General features: G+C 36.6%; 1 protein-coding gene across 5 annotated transcripts in view; it reads left to right on the forward strand.

Annotated features, from left to right (window-relative positions):
* The window catches only part of sh3pxd2aa (SH3 and PX domains 2Aa), a gene marked incomplete at its 5' end in the record, with an annotated part of 104,060 nt that overhangs the window by 26,387 nt on the left and 61,449 nt on the right, over positions 1-16,224 (forward strand). For all 5 annotated transcript variants that reach the window (XM_081362513.1, XM_081362514.1, XM_081362517.1 and 2 more), the window contains 2 exons: positions 11,515-11,590; positions 14,005-14,081. In XM_081362513.1, coding sequence (XP_081218639.1) covers positions 11,515-11,590; positions 14,005-14,081 — 153 coding nt within the window. The remainder of the gene's footprint in view (positions 1-11,514; positions 11,591-14,004; positions 14,082-16,224) is intronic.

The following is a 16,224-nucleotide window of genomic DNA, read 5'->3' on the forward strand; positions in this document are numbered from 1 at the left end:
ATTTTATTTTCACATCTTCATGGACACAACAATGATTTCCCTCGTGTATTAATATGAATAAATGAATGAAATCTTTATTTCGAACAATTAAAAAATAAATTAAACCAAAGACAGCAACACATTAAATATCCATCAATAAAAATAAAACAAAATCAAGAAAAACAAAACCTTTTTTTTTTTTTTTTTGCATAATAATCACACTGTTCGAAAAGGGATACGTAGAAGCCCTAGGCTTATCAAGACCTACAAGACCTAATATTTTTCTTAGTAATAATGTATGATTTGCAAAAATGAAAACGGCTGCTTCTGTGTAGATGAGAGCATCAAATTGTAATGCGCGTTGTGCACACGCTACATTGATTATGGCCAAGCATGCGCCCTTAAAATAGCATGAATAACATGCGCAACGCGCCACTGACTTTAGACTAGGTTTTTCCTGGTCACTGGCGGAATTGGTTTCTAAACCTGCAAAATAGCATGAGGGAACGTTTGCGCCGGAACACGCCTCCTCTTTGCGCTGAACCGCCCCGGGGAGCGCAAGTGTATTTGCTAGTTAACCGACGTGCGTCTTTGGAGGGAAAAGTCCGCTTTGCGCGGGTGCAAAATAGGAATGATACATGCGTCAGTGTACAAAGTCAATTGCGCTGGGTGCAAGATAGGGCCCTATATCTCACATATTGTAATTGCAAAATTTAAAGACAAATTGCAAGATTTAAAGTCGTATTTGTGAGATATAAGATAAATAATAATAATAATAATATATTTGCTTATATTATAAGATATACGAACTGTGAAATTTAATGTGATATTGCTAGATTGTGAGGAAATTGCTATTACAAGAAACAGTCACAATTGCGAGATTTAAAGTCACATTGTGAGAAATAGTCGCATTTACGGGAAGCAAAATCGCAATTGCAAGATTTAAAGTAATTTTCCGAGATATAGTCATATTGTGAGATGTAAAGTCACATTGCGATTTATAAAGTTGCATTTACAAGAAACAAAATCGCAATTGCAAGTTTTAAAAGTTTTACTGCGATATTGTGATAGTTTTATTGCGACATTGCGATATATAAAGTCCTATTGCGCAATATAAAGTCACATTGCTTCTCGTAATTTCGACTTTATACCTCACATAGTTGCAATTGCGAAATTTAAAGTCAAATAGCAAGATATAAAGTTACATTATGAGATATAAAGTCACAATGAGAATTGTGAAATTTGTGAGTTAAAGTTGCTATTGCGAAAAACAAAGCCACAATCGCGAGATTTAAAGTCATATTGTGAGATATAAAGTCGCAATTGCAAGATGTATAGTATTATTGCAAGATATAGTCACCTTATGATATATAAAGTCACATTTATGAGAAAAAAATTGCAATGGCAAGATTTGCATGAGATAGGGCTGCATGATTTCAGGAAAAAATCGAATTTCTATTTTTTTTTTTTAATAAAAATTGCCATTTGAATTTAAAAAACAATTAGAGACGCTGCATACATTGCTGGATAATGATCTTCTCACGTGTAAGAACACAATGACACACTTTGACAGTTTTTTTCGATTTGATAATTGCACTAAGGAATTATTACATTTTCGGTTTTATTTTGATTAATCGTGCAGCCCTATTGTAAGATATAAAGTAAAAAATAGGATATATAAATTCATAGTTTTAAGAATCAACATCCTAATTGTGAAATATGAAGTTGCAGTAACCTTTTATTTTTTATTTTATTTTTTTACTTTGAAGTAGAAATGAGTTTCCATAACAGGGTTCATACTAGATCTCCCAAATATTTTTTTATTGTGACACCAGAATGTGCAACCACACTTTTCCAAGACATATGCCAATCTCCTGTTTCTTTACAGAATACACACCATATTCAACCAACTCGACACAGTTCCTTATACGTGTCAAGTCAGTGAGACTAAACTAGTGTGTAGTAGCAGTCTGCAGTGCTGTCACTGCCCAAAAGTCAGTAAGAGTACAGTATGTCCTGATTGTGTCTGTGCTGTCTTTGGGGTTCAAGCCAGTCCTGGCTCCTCATATGGAGAGAGTGAGGAGAACAGGGGCTAAATCTGGGTGTGGGCAGAGGAGACTGCCAAAACTCTTCATCCCTGCTGCTGGCTGCCCTACATATACTGCTCAAATAATCTGTGGACACCCACAGTTACTCATGTGCTCCTTCTCTTTAGTCTCAGATCTTAGTAGTATATGTGTGTATGTGTGTGCGTGGGTGGATTTCAAGCACGTCCGCCAAATGTAACAAGAGACAGGTGAGGAATACGTGACACATTTGGGAATGTGTGTGTCAGTGTGTGATTAATTTTAATATGGACCCGTATGTTGCATCAAGCGTCTCTGATGACACATAGAACATCTGACAATCTGTCATTGCACAGCCCACACAATTTTGTCTGGTCTTCGGGGTCAGGCTTAGGGTCAAATCAAGGGCATTGGATTCCCTCTTTGTCTTGGTTGAACTTACAATTTCAGACTGACCTCAGATCTAAGTTGCAATTTGGGGTGGTGCAAAAAAGATCAAGGCTGGTAACCAAACGTTTAGGTTTGAACCCTGTAATAGAACTTAGTTTGTCAGAATACATTCCATATTTAATGGAACACCTTTTTTTTGTTTGGAATTACTGGAGTTGTGTAATGATGACAGAACTGGGAGGCTGTAAGGAATGGATGAACAATTTGTTCAGTATGACTTATTGAAAATTTCAGACTGTTTCAAAATGCCACACGACATGCACAGCCAATGCAGCATGATAAAAAAACTGACAACGGTTGCGATTAATCTGGTTGCGCTTGGCTAGGGTAACATTTTTCAGTTTCACCAACATACTGAGCGTCATTCATGAAACATGAGCATGATGAATTTCTGTGTAAATTATAAAATCGTTCTAACGTAAATTGATGCTTTCATGTTTTAGCATAAATGTATCTTAACAAGAATAAAAAAAGAAATCAGAGTTTAAAAAATTACAAAAATGTGTTAAAATTACACAGAAATCGTTAAATGATTTTAGGGGGAGGGACATTCTTATTCTAGAGCATTGGACAAAAATCTACACAGTATTATTTTTAGTTTCTTTAAAATACTTTTATTCAGCTAGGATGCATTAAATTGATCGACAGTGATAGTAAAGACAATTATAATCGCAAAAATTGGTCTGTTTCAAATAAATGATTTGACTTTTTTTTAAATCTAAGAATCCTGTATCACAGATTCCACGAAAATATGAAGCGGTGTTTTCAACAGTGATAATAAGCAAAATTTCTTGAGGAACATATTAGAATGATTTCTGAAGGATCATGTGACGCTGAAGACTGGAGTAAAGATGCTGAAAATTCAGCTTTACCACCATCACAGGAATAAATTACATTTTAAACTATATTTATATAGAAAACAGCTATTTTAAAGCTATTTTTTTGGTCAAATAAATGCTGCCTTGGTGAGCATAAGAGACTTCTTTAAAGAAAAAAATCTTACCAACCAGTCCAGGTTCAGTCATCAGTATTTTTGTTTCGATTTCATGCAAGAGAAGGACTGAAATTTTAGATGCATTACTGCATTTCACAAGTACACTAGCATATATAACCTCAAAGGGAACTCATATGGAGTAAAATCTACAGAACCCACAAAATTTGATTTCATGGGTTCTTTGGCAATTTTTTCTTGCTCTGGTCGTGTGGCAGCCAGTAGTCTCTCTCAATGTTGGGCTGCTGCTCATTCAACATCACAAAACAACCTTTTGATTCGCTTCCCACCAGAAATAACCCTGATCTGCACTGTATATATAGAGTGTGTATATGTGTGTAAGTGTGTTGTCAGTCCAAGTGCACATATGTCTCCTGAAACCTGATACTGTGCTCACTAATGCATGTCCGGACTTGATTCACACTATCCATTAGTAACCTGTGTATGTGTGTGTGTGCAGGCCTGGAGTGAGTCACACTCACTATTAGGTTCCAGAAATGTGTTTGTGTTCATGTGTGTAGTGGAAGTGCTTTTGTGATTGTACGCGATTGAATCCATGTGTGTCCTGTCAATCAGAGCTCCAGCCAACAGAATAATTCAAGGAAAACAGCTTTCTCTCTCTCTATGAACCTTTCTCTTTCTTTTTCTCTTTCGCTTTACTCCATCTCTCACACCGTTTACTCAAATGGAATCAATAAAGCTGCCCGTAATGCTGTAATCAGGGGATTTACTGCGTTCTTGGATCAGTGTAACTACTCTCACCCTTTGGCTACCAGTCGCCTTTTACCTTGATTTAAGACAGGCACTCCAGTGTTTTGGATGGGGAAGAGCTGATCTTAGATCAGCTTGAAAGCTGTTTATAAAAGCCGACTGAAACGCCAAAGCCAGAGAGTTTATTTCTCTGTACCCAAACAGGGAACCTTTGATTATTTGTGCTGGTCGCTAAGGCATTACTATTGCTTATATACTTGAAGTCAGGGATTTGAACAAACCTCAAACCCTAAGTAATACTATTCAGTGTGTAACCCATCATGCTTGGTACCTCAAATGCAATTACCTTTACCTTCCTAAGCAACCAGACTTGCTTATTTTATAAATATTGGTGAAACTGAAAGATCACATTACACTAAATTAGTGATCGAGCTATCTAAGCAAATTTATGAACCAGAATATTAATTAATAATATAGCTGTTACGTTCTAGTTCTGTTTTGGTCTCGTTTTTATTCTTTGCCATGTTCCGATTTACCCGAGTTCTGTTTGCTAGTTAGTTTCAATGGCCACTGATTATATTACGCACCTGTTTTTAGTTCTGTTAATCAATTTGTGTATTTAATCCCTTAGTTTGTTCATTGCTCAGTCTCATTTATGTTTGTATGGTAGTGTTCTATGACTTTGATAACTGTATTATCCTGCGTGTTTCCAAGTAAAGACTGTTGAATTTCCTGCGTGCAATCTTTACAGCCACGTGAGAATAGCAGCCAAAATTATTATTATTATCGTTATTAATAGTATTATATTGATGTTGGTATTCATTTAATAATATTAATAATGTAATAATATGATTAAACTGCACTGTGATTATTTTGGTGTTAAATAATAATAATAAAAATAATAATGACACCCAAACAACACCCTAGCAAGCACTGATACATCTATCAACTGCATAGCAACGCCCTAGCAACCATCCAAAACATCTATCAACTGCATAGCAATGCCCTAGCAACCATGCATAGCAACGCCCTAGCAACCATGCATAGCAACGCCCTAGCAACCATCCAAAACATCTATCAACTGCATAGCAACGCCCTAGCAACCATGCTAAACACCCTAGCATCGTAGTGGGGATTTTTGAACAGGCAAGCACCACTAACATTTTCTTGACAGAATGTGAAAGTTTTTTTTTTTTTAATTCTCTGTGCAAAATCAGTTTATTGAGTGAATGTTCAGACTCAGAGCACGCTTTGTATGGTTCCAGGTGGATTATGCCATGTGAGAGCTTTTCATGTTTGGATATCTGTCACCCTGCCGAAACTCACTCAGCAAGTAATTTTTGAGACTGTTTGACTCATTTGAAATACTTCTCAGATCTCCCTGAGAATTGTTTTTCTTTGAAGCTGACATCTTGTTCTTAGAATAAGTCAATGTTTGTACAAACTGAACTCTGTGATAATTGGTTGTTTATGACATCATGCAACATGAGCCCAATCAGCAAGCATTAGCAATGGGTCACTTGACCACTGTCATTATTTGGGTCATGGGATGTGTGCAGATGTATGAAAGGAGCAAGACAGATAAAAAATAGAAGCAAGAAGCCTTAACAACATTAGATTAATTATAAAGGCTATAAAAGTGTAGAATATAGCCCCTTTAATACTGCAGTGCAGCCCCTGTGTGTAGCTCTATAGCAGGGATCAGATCACTGTTTTAAAGGGGTGGTTGATTATGATTTCACTTTTCTAACTTTAGTTAGTGTGTAATGTTGCTGTTTGAGCATAAACAACATTTGCAAAGTTGCAATTCTCAAAGTTCAAAGCAAATGGAGATATTTGCTTTTAAAGAAATAGCTTTTTAAGGACTACAACAAACGGCTGGTAGGAACTACACGACATTCCTCCCGGGTTAGTGACATCTCCAACCTTAGAATTTACATAAACCCGCCCCCGGGAACGCAATTTATAGATTATTATGACAGATTATGCTAATCAATGACTAGAAGATAACTACACATAAGCTACATAAATTCATCAACTAACCATTCAGAAATGTTGTCTACATGTTTTCACTTCTTCTTGAGTCTCTCCATCATTGTCTGACTTCGGTTTGAACATAAAAGGCTAAAAGATTTTGAGATTTTCAGTGCATGTCTGTGTGAGGTAAAAGGACACAAGCTGTTGAAGCTCCGCCCACTGTGCCGGGAGCAGCAGCTCATTTGCATTTAAAGGGACAGGCACAAAAACGGTGTGTTTTCGCTCACCCTCAAAAAGTGACAATTTTAGCATGGTATATAAAAATATCTGTGGGGTATTTTGAGCTAAAACTTCACATACACACTCTGAGGAGATCAAAGACTTATTTTATATCTTGTGAAAAAGGCATTATACCACCCCTTTAAGTGTTATGAAATGACTTCAATAAGCCCAATGATGGAGCTGCATGATAGAGCTCACTCTCTTGCAATATCCTCAAACTCTTTGGCTGTGTTTTACCAGGAGGGCTTCCTGGTGCAGCTCCTTGAAAGGGCTAATCAAGAGGTTTATGTGGTTCACACACTTATCTCTGACTTTACTGGAGTTACAATCACTCTCATATCAGATAGGAGACCTCATGGAGCTGAATTTGATCGAGGGCCCCATGGTGCAGCTCTGTGATGTGACGTTTTAAGTATATCAATTCATAAGTGATTTTTGACTCTCGCTCTCTCGTTCTAGAAATGTTTCAAGTCATATTTGACCCCAAAATAAAAAACAATTGTAAAAATAATAATGATAATTATTAATATTTATTTACTTATTTTTACCACCAATGTTCTGGGTGGTTGCAACACCCTGGCAAACACCCAAAACATTGTAGCTGTGAATTTGCTGGAGTTACAATCGCTCTCATCTCAGATAGGAGAAATGTTTCAATGTCATTTTTTCCATTTCTTACTATTATTACTGCTATAAATCACCATAGATTTAGCATTTATTTATGTGCAAAAAAGTCCGTTTTAAGACTATTTAGATGCTTGTGTGATATTATTCATAACAAGTACTCTCTTCCCAATTAATTGTCAGTACCATGCTATGAGTTAAAATATAGATTTTTTTTTTGTTGGTTTCTGGGGTGAAATAAAGCCATTTTTTTGTGTGACATTCACTCTTAGAGGTATTTGGAATAATGCTGTGTGTTGTTCCTATAATATCAGAAGAGGTATAATGGGAATGAACTTGTTCCACACATGCTCAGTCAGCAGAACTCATAGGAACTGAAAAGTTGATGGCATGTTGTTGTATGGTATAGGTGTGTGTGTGTGTGTGTGTGTGTGTGTGTGTGTGTGTGTGTGTGTGTGTGTGTGTGTGTGTGTGTGTGTGTGTGTGTGTGTGTGTGTGTTTGTGTGTGTGTGTGTCTAAATTCTTCACATTCATTCTCTTCCACACACACCATCACCCAATCACTGGCTCGTTCTCCTCTCTTCCCGCCCCCTGTTGCTATGGAGACTCAGGAAGTCTTCCAGGTGCCTCAGTGGTTGAGGAATACAGCAACTTCTCCTCGTTCTCTCTGTTCTCACTCACATCTTTATTTTTTCTCTTCTGTCCCAGCCTCTTCACCCTCTTCTCCTGCTCACTGTCATTTCATTTATCCAGCTTATAACATATTTCCCTTTCCATTTCTCATTTTCTTTCCTTGTATAATCCTCTTCTCTCTTTATCTATGTATCTTGATTTTTTTTCCCTCTCTGTTTTGCTCTTCACACAGAACAGTGAATGTCTTGTTTTCATCCTCCACAACCTCCAGAGTTCTAAATACAAGTTATTTGATTCATTTATTTATTTCTCTCTGGTTAAACGCTGATCAACACTTAGGCCAGTGTTTGTGTATGTGGTGTAAATATGCATCAGCTGAATTTGCTCTCAAACAGGGTCAAAAAGCATATCTGGAACACATCACATTCTAAGAGTCACATTTGTGAACCTGATAAACATTGTAAATATTCAACACTGCCGATCTAAAGTTTGGAATCATTCATATTGTTAAAAAAATAAGTCTCTTATGCTCTCTAAGGATGCATTTATTTAAACAAAAATACAGTTAAAACAGTAATGTTGTGAAATATTTTGTAATGTTGTGAAACCCCATACTTTTGAATGGCTGTATATCATAGTTTCCACAGAACTTCTTAATTATTAAAAAATCAAAAAAAAAAAAAAAAAAAAAAATCATAATTATTCCAAACTTTTAACTGGTAGTGTAAATTATAAACAAGATCTACTGACTGTTTAAAAATAACATATACATACATTCTGCAGCTCTATGGTTGATAGTGACTCAGATAATCTGCAAAAAGCACAAATTATGCGTTATTATCATTATTATAAGTTCAGGGTCTGGGAAAACGAAAGATGTTTTACATCTGTGAGACGTGATCCGTTTTTAGCCTCCAATTCTTCATGCCATCTGACCCAGATCCTCACAACCCTCTCGGTGTGCACCAGTGACCCCCACATATATAAACACAGAGGTTAGCCGCATGTGTGTTTGATGCCCTCAATTACAGATTCAGACTCGGATTTCAATTACTCACTGCCATGGATTCTAGGGGGGATATTTCAACAGGACCAGCAGTGAGAAACAATGAGAGACACTGCACATCTGGTGTGTCCTGGCTCCACAGCCTGACCTTGTTGTACCTGGAGAACATACATTCTGACAGGCCTTGTGGGAAAGACATTAAAAGCCTATTAGAAAGATAGCAAACAGAAATAGAGCCTCCAAACTCTATTCCATGTAGCTTTGTCCCCCTTTTTTGTTAGAAAAGATTGTCTAATTGTAAAGATTCAAACAATTCTAATTGTAAAGATTCAAACAATATTTGATAGATTCAAACAATATTTCCTGCTTAATTTCACTGAAATTTTGCTTGGCTTGCAAAATGGCCATTTTTAAGATTTAAAGGGATAGTTCACTTTGAAAATAAATTTTGGTATGTTTTAGCTTACCTCAAGGGCATCCAAGATGTAGGTGTCTTTTTTTCCGCAGTAGTTTCAATTTTGATATTTTTAGGCCAAACCGTTCTTGTCTGTCAGTCATATAATGCAGGTCTATGGTCACTGTCTCAAAGAGCAAGCACAGAGTCCAAATTAAAACAATTCCACATCGTCCAAATTAAACAATTCCCCATCGTAAGTACACATTGATGGCCTAAGACACGAAACGAGCGGTTTGTGTGAGAAAACTCACAGTATTTATATCGTTTTTACCTCTTATACACAGCCACGTCCAAGTGATCTGAGGGCGCGCGCGCATCCTGGTGTGTGACGTGTACACAGACTGGTGCATAGATATATACACTAGATGTCACCTTGTCTACGGCAGTTCATTGGAACGAATGTCTTTAAGGCGACATCTAGTGTATATATCTATATCTAATATATCTATCACACAAACCGCTCGTTTCGTGCCTTAGGCCATCAATGTGTACTTACGATGGGGAATTGTTTAATTCGGACTCTAATGCTCTTTGAGACAGTGACCATAGACCTGCATTAAATGACTGACAGACAAGAACGGTTTGACCTAAAAATATAAAAATTTAAACTACTGCGGAAAAAAAGACACCTACATCTTGGATGCCCTTGAGGTAAGCTAAAACATACCAAAATTTTATTTCAAAGTGAACTATCCCTTTAAGGTTTCAAAAGTATAGCCTACTCACAGCACGGTATATTACTTGGGTCATTTTAAATCAGAAATCTCAACCTTCGGTTCAGTGAGTGAGCAAATAATTCAAGCCTGTTCAGTGAGTAAGTGATTAACTAATTACATCTGTGATACAGACCAGTAACTCCTGTGTTCAGTTCAGTCTGATTTACCAATTGGTCGATTGTCTCATTAAAATGAACTGTGCCAACTGATTAATTCATTTGTGAATTGCATGTTGCAATGTACATTTACCGTTCAAAAGTTTGGGGTCAGTGGAATGGAATTTAATGGAATAAATATTTTTATTCAGCAATTTTTTAATATTTAGACCACTTCTATAATTGATCGCTATCAGGATGTGAAGAGAGTTTCAACCAGAATAACAAAAAGTGTTTATGAAAAAAATTGCCTATACCCTCCCATTAACTTTGGAACAGTTGTGCATGTGCATTTTTACAGGAGATTTTAAAAGTTCTAAATCTAAAGACTATAAAGAAACTTTTTAAAGAGGTATTACATCTAAATAGTCAAAATTAACACTGCTCCAAAGATTCTATCGGCAGGAAACAAGTGGGCTCGGGAAAAGTCTGGAATTAAACTAGCATCCCCACTGAATTTATTAGTATTTGTTTTTCATGTTGAATGACAGTATTATTTCTTGTTTTCATTTAGAGTTTCTTTAACCTCGTAATCTTTGCGTAATATGTTTGTTCATTGGAATGGTCAGCAATTTGGTTCCCACAACAGCTACATTTAAACTTTACTCAATCTCTCAGTTCTTGTAAATGTTTCTAATGAGCTCAGCCCACCGGGAGTTTCCAGGCAGAGCTCTTACAGGGTCACATTTGCATGGGAGTAGCTCATGTTGAATCTTCCAGCTTCTGTTGATGGTTTCCAGTAGTTGTTTTCAATTCTTAGTACTGAGATTTACATTTGTTTGTGGGATCTTTAGAAATAATCTGCAGCTGTTTGTACTTCATATCCCCAAAAGGCAAGAAATGTGGAAAGTGACGGAAAATGAAGCGAACAAAATGATTGGGTTTTCAGGAAACATAAGCTCAGGATTTTAAACAGAGATCATGAAATTTTTCATTATGCATAGAAAGGAGAATGTGGAAGTTTTCCCTATTAGTCCAAAACACTTTGTTTACTACCTATAAAGCTTCTTTATCAGCATTGATGGTTCCATGAATGTTTAACATTCATTGAACCTTTCCATTCCACTAAAGGTTATAGTATAGAAATGTTCTAGATTATTAAAATGTTCTTGATAAATGGTTATTTTAAGAACTGTTCACTGAAAAGTTCTTTGAGGAACCATAAATGGTTCATCTTTGGCATCACTGTGAGAAATAAAACCCTTATTTTTAAGAGTGAAGTATGTTGCATTTCATTTTTGTGAATCATTTTAGACTGTCAGTGAATCGTTTCTAAACTCTGATTCGACAGTTAATTCGTTAAATCGTACAAAAATAATCCATGTGGCATTTTTCATATATTCATTTTTTTTTGTAAATGTTATGCATCTAAATAGTGCTCTTTTGTACCATTGCTGGTATTATTATTACTGACGGTGTCTGTTATCATTGTCGTTTACATGTTTTGTTTCTTGTGTCTTCCCACAGATGCAGATTCTTGACAAGTTCCCAATCGAGGGAGGGCAGAAAGATCCCAAAAAACGGATTATCCCTTTTCTTCCAGGTGATTTTGGGAGGAATATGTCCTCCCCTTCCTCCTCTGCACACACACAAATACACAGACCTGCAAATACATGGTGTCAGCAGATCTGTCCACAATAAGTCATGGTTATGCTGGGACAGGGTTGTGCTTCTGTTCTTGACTTACACACACACACATGCTGGAAACAGGCACACGAGTCATTGAGATGAGCAGCACCGTTCCCTGAGAACAAGAGCCATCAATAAGAAGAAAAAGAGGAGAGCGAGACGGAGACACAGAGAGATCGAGACACGTTTTCCTTGCTGACGCGGCTGTTCTGTTCCCTGGAAATGTATTGTCATCCAGCAGTCCCTCTGATGCTCTCTGTTTGTTCTCACATCCTTCAGTTTGAACACACAAACTCAGATGATCACTGGCTCCGTTGTATTATTTACTGGAATGCAATGTAATTGGTTGGATTACTATAATATTAAGTGGATTATAAAACCATTTGCAGCCGTTGTGAGGGAATATTAGGGTGTCAAGTGTCAAACCATTAAATCAATGCACTGTCTCCATTTAATTCCAGTCTGATTATTGGACTCCACTGGGACAGTAAAGAGGGACAGATCAGATTTTTATCGATACACAGATTACATCCATCCACTAGCAATAATTTTGTATTGATTTTCCTTTGTTAAAAGGCGTATTCATATTTTATACCTTAGGATATACAGACCCTTTCCAAAAAATTTGAATATCATGGAAAAGTTTATTTATTTCCATAATTCCATTCAAAATGTTAAACTTCCATAGATTATAGATTCAGGGCCCACAACTTAAATGATTTCAAGTATTTAGTTGTTTATTTGTACATAATTTGGGCTTCCAGCTCATAAAACACACGAAAACAGGATTTCAAAAAATTAGAATATTACATGAAATCACACAGTAATTAATTACACAGTGATACCATGGTCATTGAACCAGGTTTTGGTTCTTTTGGCAGTGTGGGCAGGTGCAAATCCTGCTGGAAAATGAAGGAAGCATGAAGTGCTCTGGAAATGTCCTGGTAGACGGCTGCGTTGACTCTGGATTTAATAAAGCACAGTGGACCAAAGTCCTCTTTTCTGATGAGAGCAAATTTTGCATCTCATTTGGAAACCAAGGTCCCAGAGTCTGGAGGAAGAATGGAGAGGCACACAATCCAAGATGCTTGAAGTCCAGTGTGAAGTTTCCACAGTCTGTGTTGGCTTGGGGAGCCATGTCGTCGGCTGGCGTTGATCCACTGTGCTGTCCACTCAACACAGCCGTCTACCAGGACATGTTCAGAGCACTTCATGCTTCCTTCAGCAGACAAGCTTAATGGAGATGCTGACTTCATTTTCCAGCAGGATTTGCACCTGCCCACACTGCCAAAAAACCAAAACCTGGTTCAATGACCATGGTATCACTGTGTAATTACTGTGTGATTTCATGTAAGATTCAAATTTTCTGAAATCCTGTTTTCCTGGGTTTTATGAGCTGGAAGCCCAAATTTTGTACAAATAAACAACTAAATACTTGAAATCGTTTAAGTTGTGGGCCCTGAATCTATAATCTATGAAAGTTTAACATTTTGAATGGAATTATGGAAATAAATAAACTTTTCCATGATATTCTAATTTTTTGGAAAGGGTCTGTATATCAAGCCTTCTATAAACTTCAATAATTAAATATTTGCGATATTTTCCTCAATATTTTAGGTCCATTGTCTTTGAATTTAATGGTTTATATCTTGAAAACTTTAGACAGCAACTTTTAGATAACCCTTCTGAACCCTTCTGATAATTCATCAGGTCTTTACGTCAGTTTTTTTTTTAAGAGGAGGAGGCAGTAGGAGCACATACAGTGATAATAAAATATGAGAATGAACAGATGAAGGTGAATATACATTTGCTTTATAAATGTTTGTTTCATAAGGAATTCATTCTGCACGCTGCTGAGTATCTCTCAGTTTTTACTTGAGAATAAACAGCTTGAGACAGGAGAACATGACAGCTGGAGTTTGGTGCTACGTGGTGATCTTATCTCCTCCAAACGTCTGAATCTGATTAAGATGTTCCAGATCTCAAGAAGAACACATGGCGGTTCTCTTCAGTTGCTGCTCATGTTTCCGAACACTGTTCGATGGGTTATTCTAAAATACTCTGGGCTTTGCTTACAGTGAGCAGGGCTCAACAATGAATATTTTCACTGGCTTGGTCAAGTTGCATATTTTTACATGTGCATATTTGTGTGTATATCCTTTATATCATATTTCACGTAAAAACATAAAATAAATAAATCTTATTTTATCTTAGGATCCTAAATCTTAAAAATCTCTTATTGTTGAGCCCTCATTCGCTTATTTTTCATCATGCTAACTTGATCTTGTGAAGTAGACCAAATATTTGACTCTACCTTTTATTTTAAAGGCAAAATCCTATTCCGACGAAGTCATGTGAGAGACGTGGCCATGAAAAGACTACGCTTTATTGACGACTATTGCAGAGTAAGTTGCTTTTTTTTCCTTCCTTCCTTCCTTCCTTCCTCTTTGTCTGTGCCTTTGTGTTTTGTCCTCATTTATTTTCTTATCAAATATGTGTAAAAACCATTAAACTGTGAGAGGTTCTTTGTAAGACTTTTCCTTTGACAAACACTGTGTGTGTCACATGTTGTCATGGGGAAGTGTTGCTCACACGCATACGTGTGTGTGTGTTCAGCACATGATGTTAAGAACATCATTAAGAGAGTGGCTATGGCATTGGCGTTCCTCAGGGTTCAATATTAAGCCCCTTTATGTTCTGTACTGATATTCTTCGGACTACATTCCTGCTGTTTAAAGAAGAATTACCTAAAATAAATAATTTAAAATCCATTCATAAAGGATAAGTACTTATTTTTTTATTTTTATTTATCAGCTAAAGAAACATTAATTCTAAAAAATAATAATTCATATTTATATTAAAAAACATTAATGGCATACGATGTATTTTAGGGTGGTCAACTTTTGTAATTAGGCTCTTTTAATTTTCTTTTAAAAGCAGTTAGAACGGCTTTCTAATTTGCATACACTGACCAACTTGTTTTATTTCATAAAAAATATTGTATTGAAACTATTTAGAACCTTCAAGACCCATTGGCCTTTTGTTTCGACTTCCTCTAGTGGGTTTCAAGCCTTAAATAGTGTTGTCAGATCCCAGCAAACCACAAATTTCACACTTAGCAACGGTGCTGCATTTTATGCATGTTCACCATGTCAGGTTTTGAGAGTGAATTTGCCTCATTATCAGAGAATATCTGCCATCTTGTTGAAATATGATAATGCTATTACACCAAACAGACACTTGCACTTATTCGTGTCCGCTGTCATGTTTACTTTGCAACAGCTATAGGTTACTGAATAACACCCTTAAGATTAGTTTGTGGGATTGTAATGACTTGTTTCTTCCTCCTCTCTATTTCTCCCTCTCTTTATCTTTTCCCTTCAAGTGTCTTGTCTCTTTTCCTTTCCTTCCACCTCCTTCCTGATGGAATAGAGCCCACTTTTTTTTAAAACAATCCATGCACACACACGCAGTGGATGTAAACAAACACACACACACACACACACACACACACACACACACACACACACACACACACACACACACACACACACACACACACACACACACACACACACACACACACACACACACACACACACACACACACACACACACACACTGGAGAGCAGCTGTTAAACTGAGCTGAGATAGTGAGATTATGGGATGTCTTGGAAAGACTGCTGTTGTGACAACAATCTCCATGACATCCACACAAAGGACATTAAAAATACACTTCTAAAAAAATAGAACATAGAATTAATCTTAATGTAAATGTGTCCTTCAGATGCCCATTTATAATGTCAATCGAGTAGAAGATTAATACAACAAATTTGGTGAGGGTGGCATTTTTGGTTGTACATATCCTTATGGAGTTAACTGTATGAACAGTTCAGGGGACATGTCTATAGTTTTGTTTTATTTTGGTTCAATTTTGAATAAAAAATGTTAATCACACTAAATTAAAGGACTAATTTGACAGCCCTAGTTTAACATTTATTTAAACCAACCTTTAATTATGTGACAGTTCCTCCAGATTTCCTCTGTCCTTTCAGTGTAGAACCCATCAACATCCTTCCATGAGAGAGAGAGAGAGAGAGAGAGAGAGAGAGAGAGAAAAGAGAGAGAGAGAGATAGAGAGAAAAGAGATAGAGAGAGAGAGAGAGAGATAGAGAGAGAGAGATGTGTTTTTGAAGGGCTTAAACGTAGGATGTTTACCAGCTATTTCCTCAAAGCTTTAATTAGATCTCCATTTAATTGCATTGTGTTCTTCAAAGATAAATAAATAACAGCGTTTACTCCAGGGATTCTTCAGAGGCATTTTGTCAGTCTCTCTCTCTTTCCTTTTTATTTTCCTCTGTTCTTTCGCTAATTTTCAAATCATGTTTGAGAGGTTTGAAAGCAGTTGGAACACGGAGTGAATTTGTTAGACAAACATTTATGCAGTTTGTTGAAGCAAACTGGCGTCTTTAGAATGCCATTAAAGTATTTTAAACTAAAATCAAGTAGTGTAAACCTCCTTGAGGTTTATTACATTTACATTTATTC

Source organism: Scardinius erythrophthalmus (assembly GCF_964197995.2).
Source record: "Scardinius erythrophthalmus genome assembly, chromosome: 3".
NCBI classification, from domain to species: Eukaryota; Metazoa; Chordata; class Actinopteri; order Cypriniformes; family Leuciscidae; genus Scardinius; species Scardinius erythrophthalmus.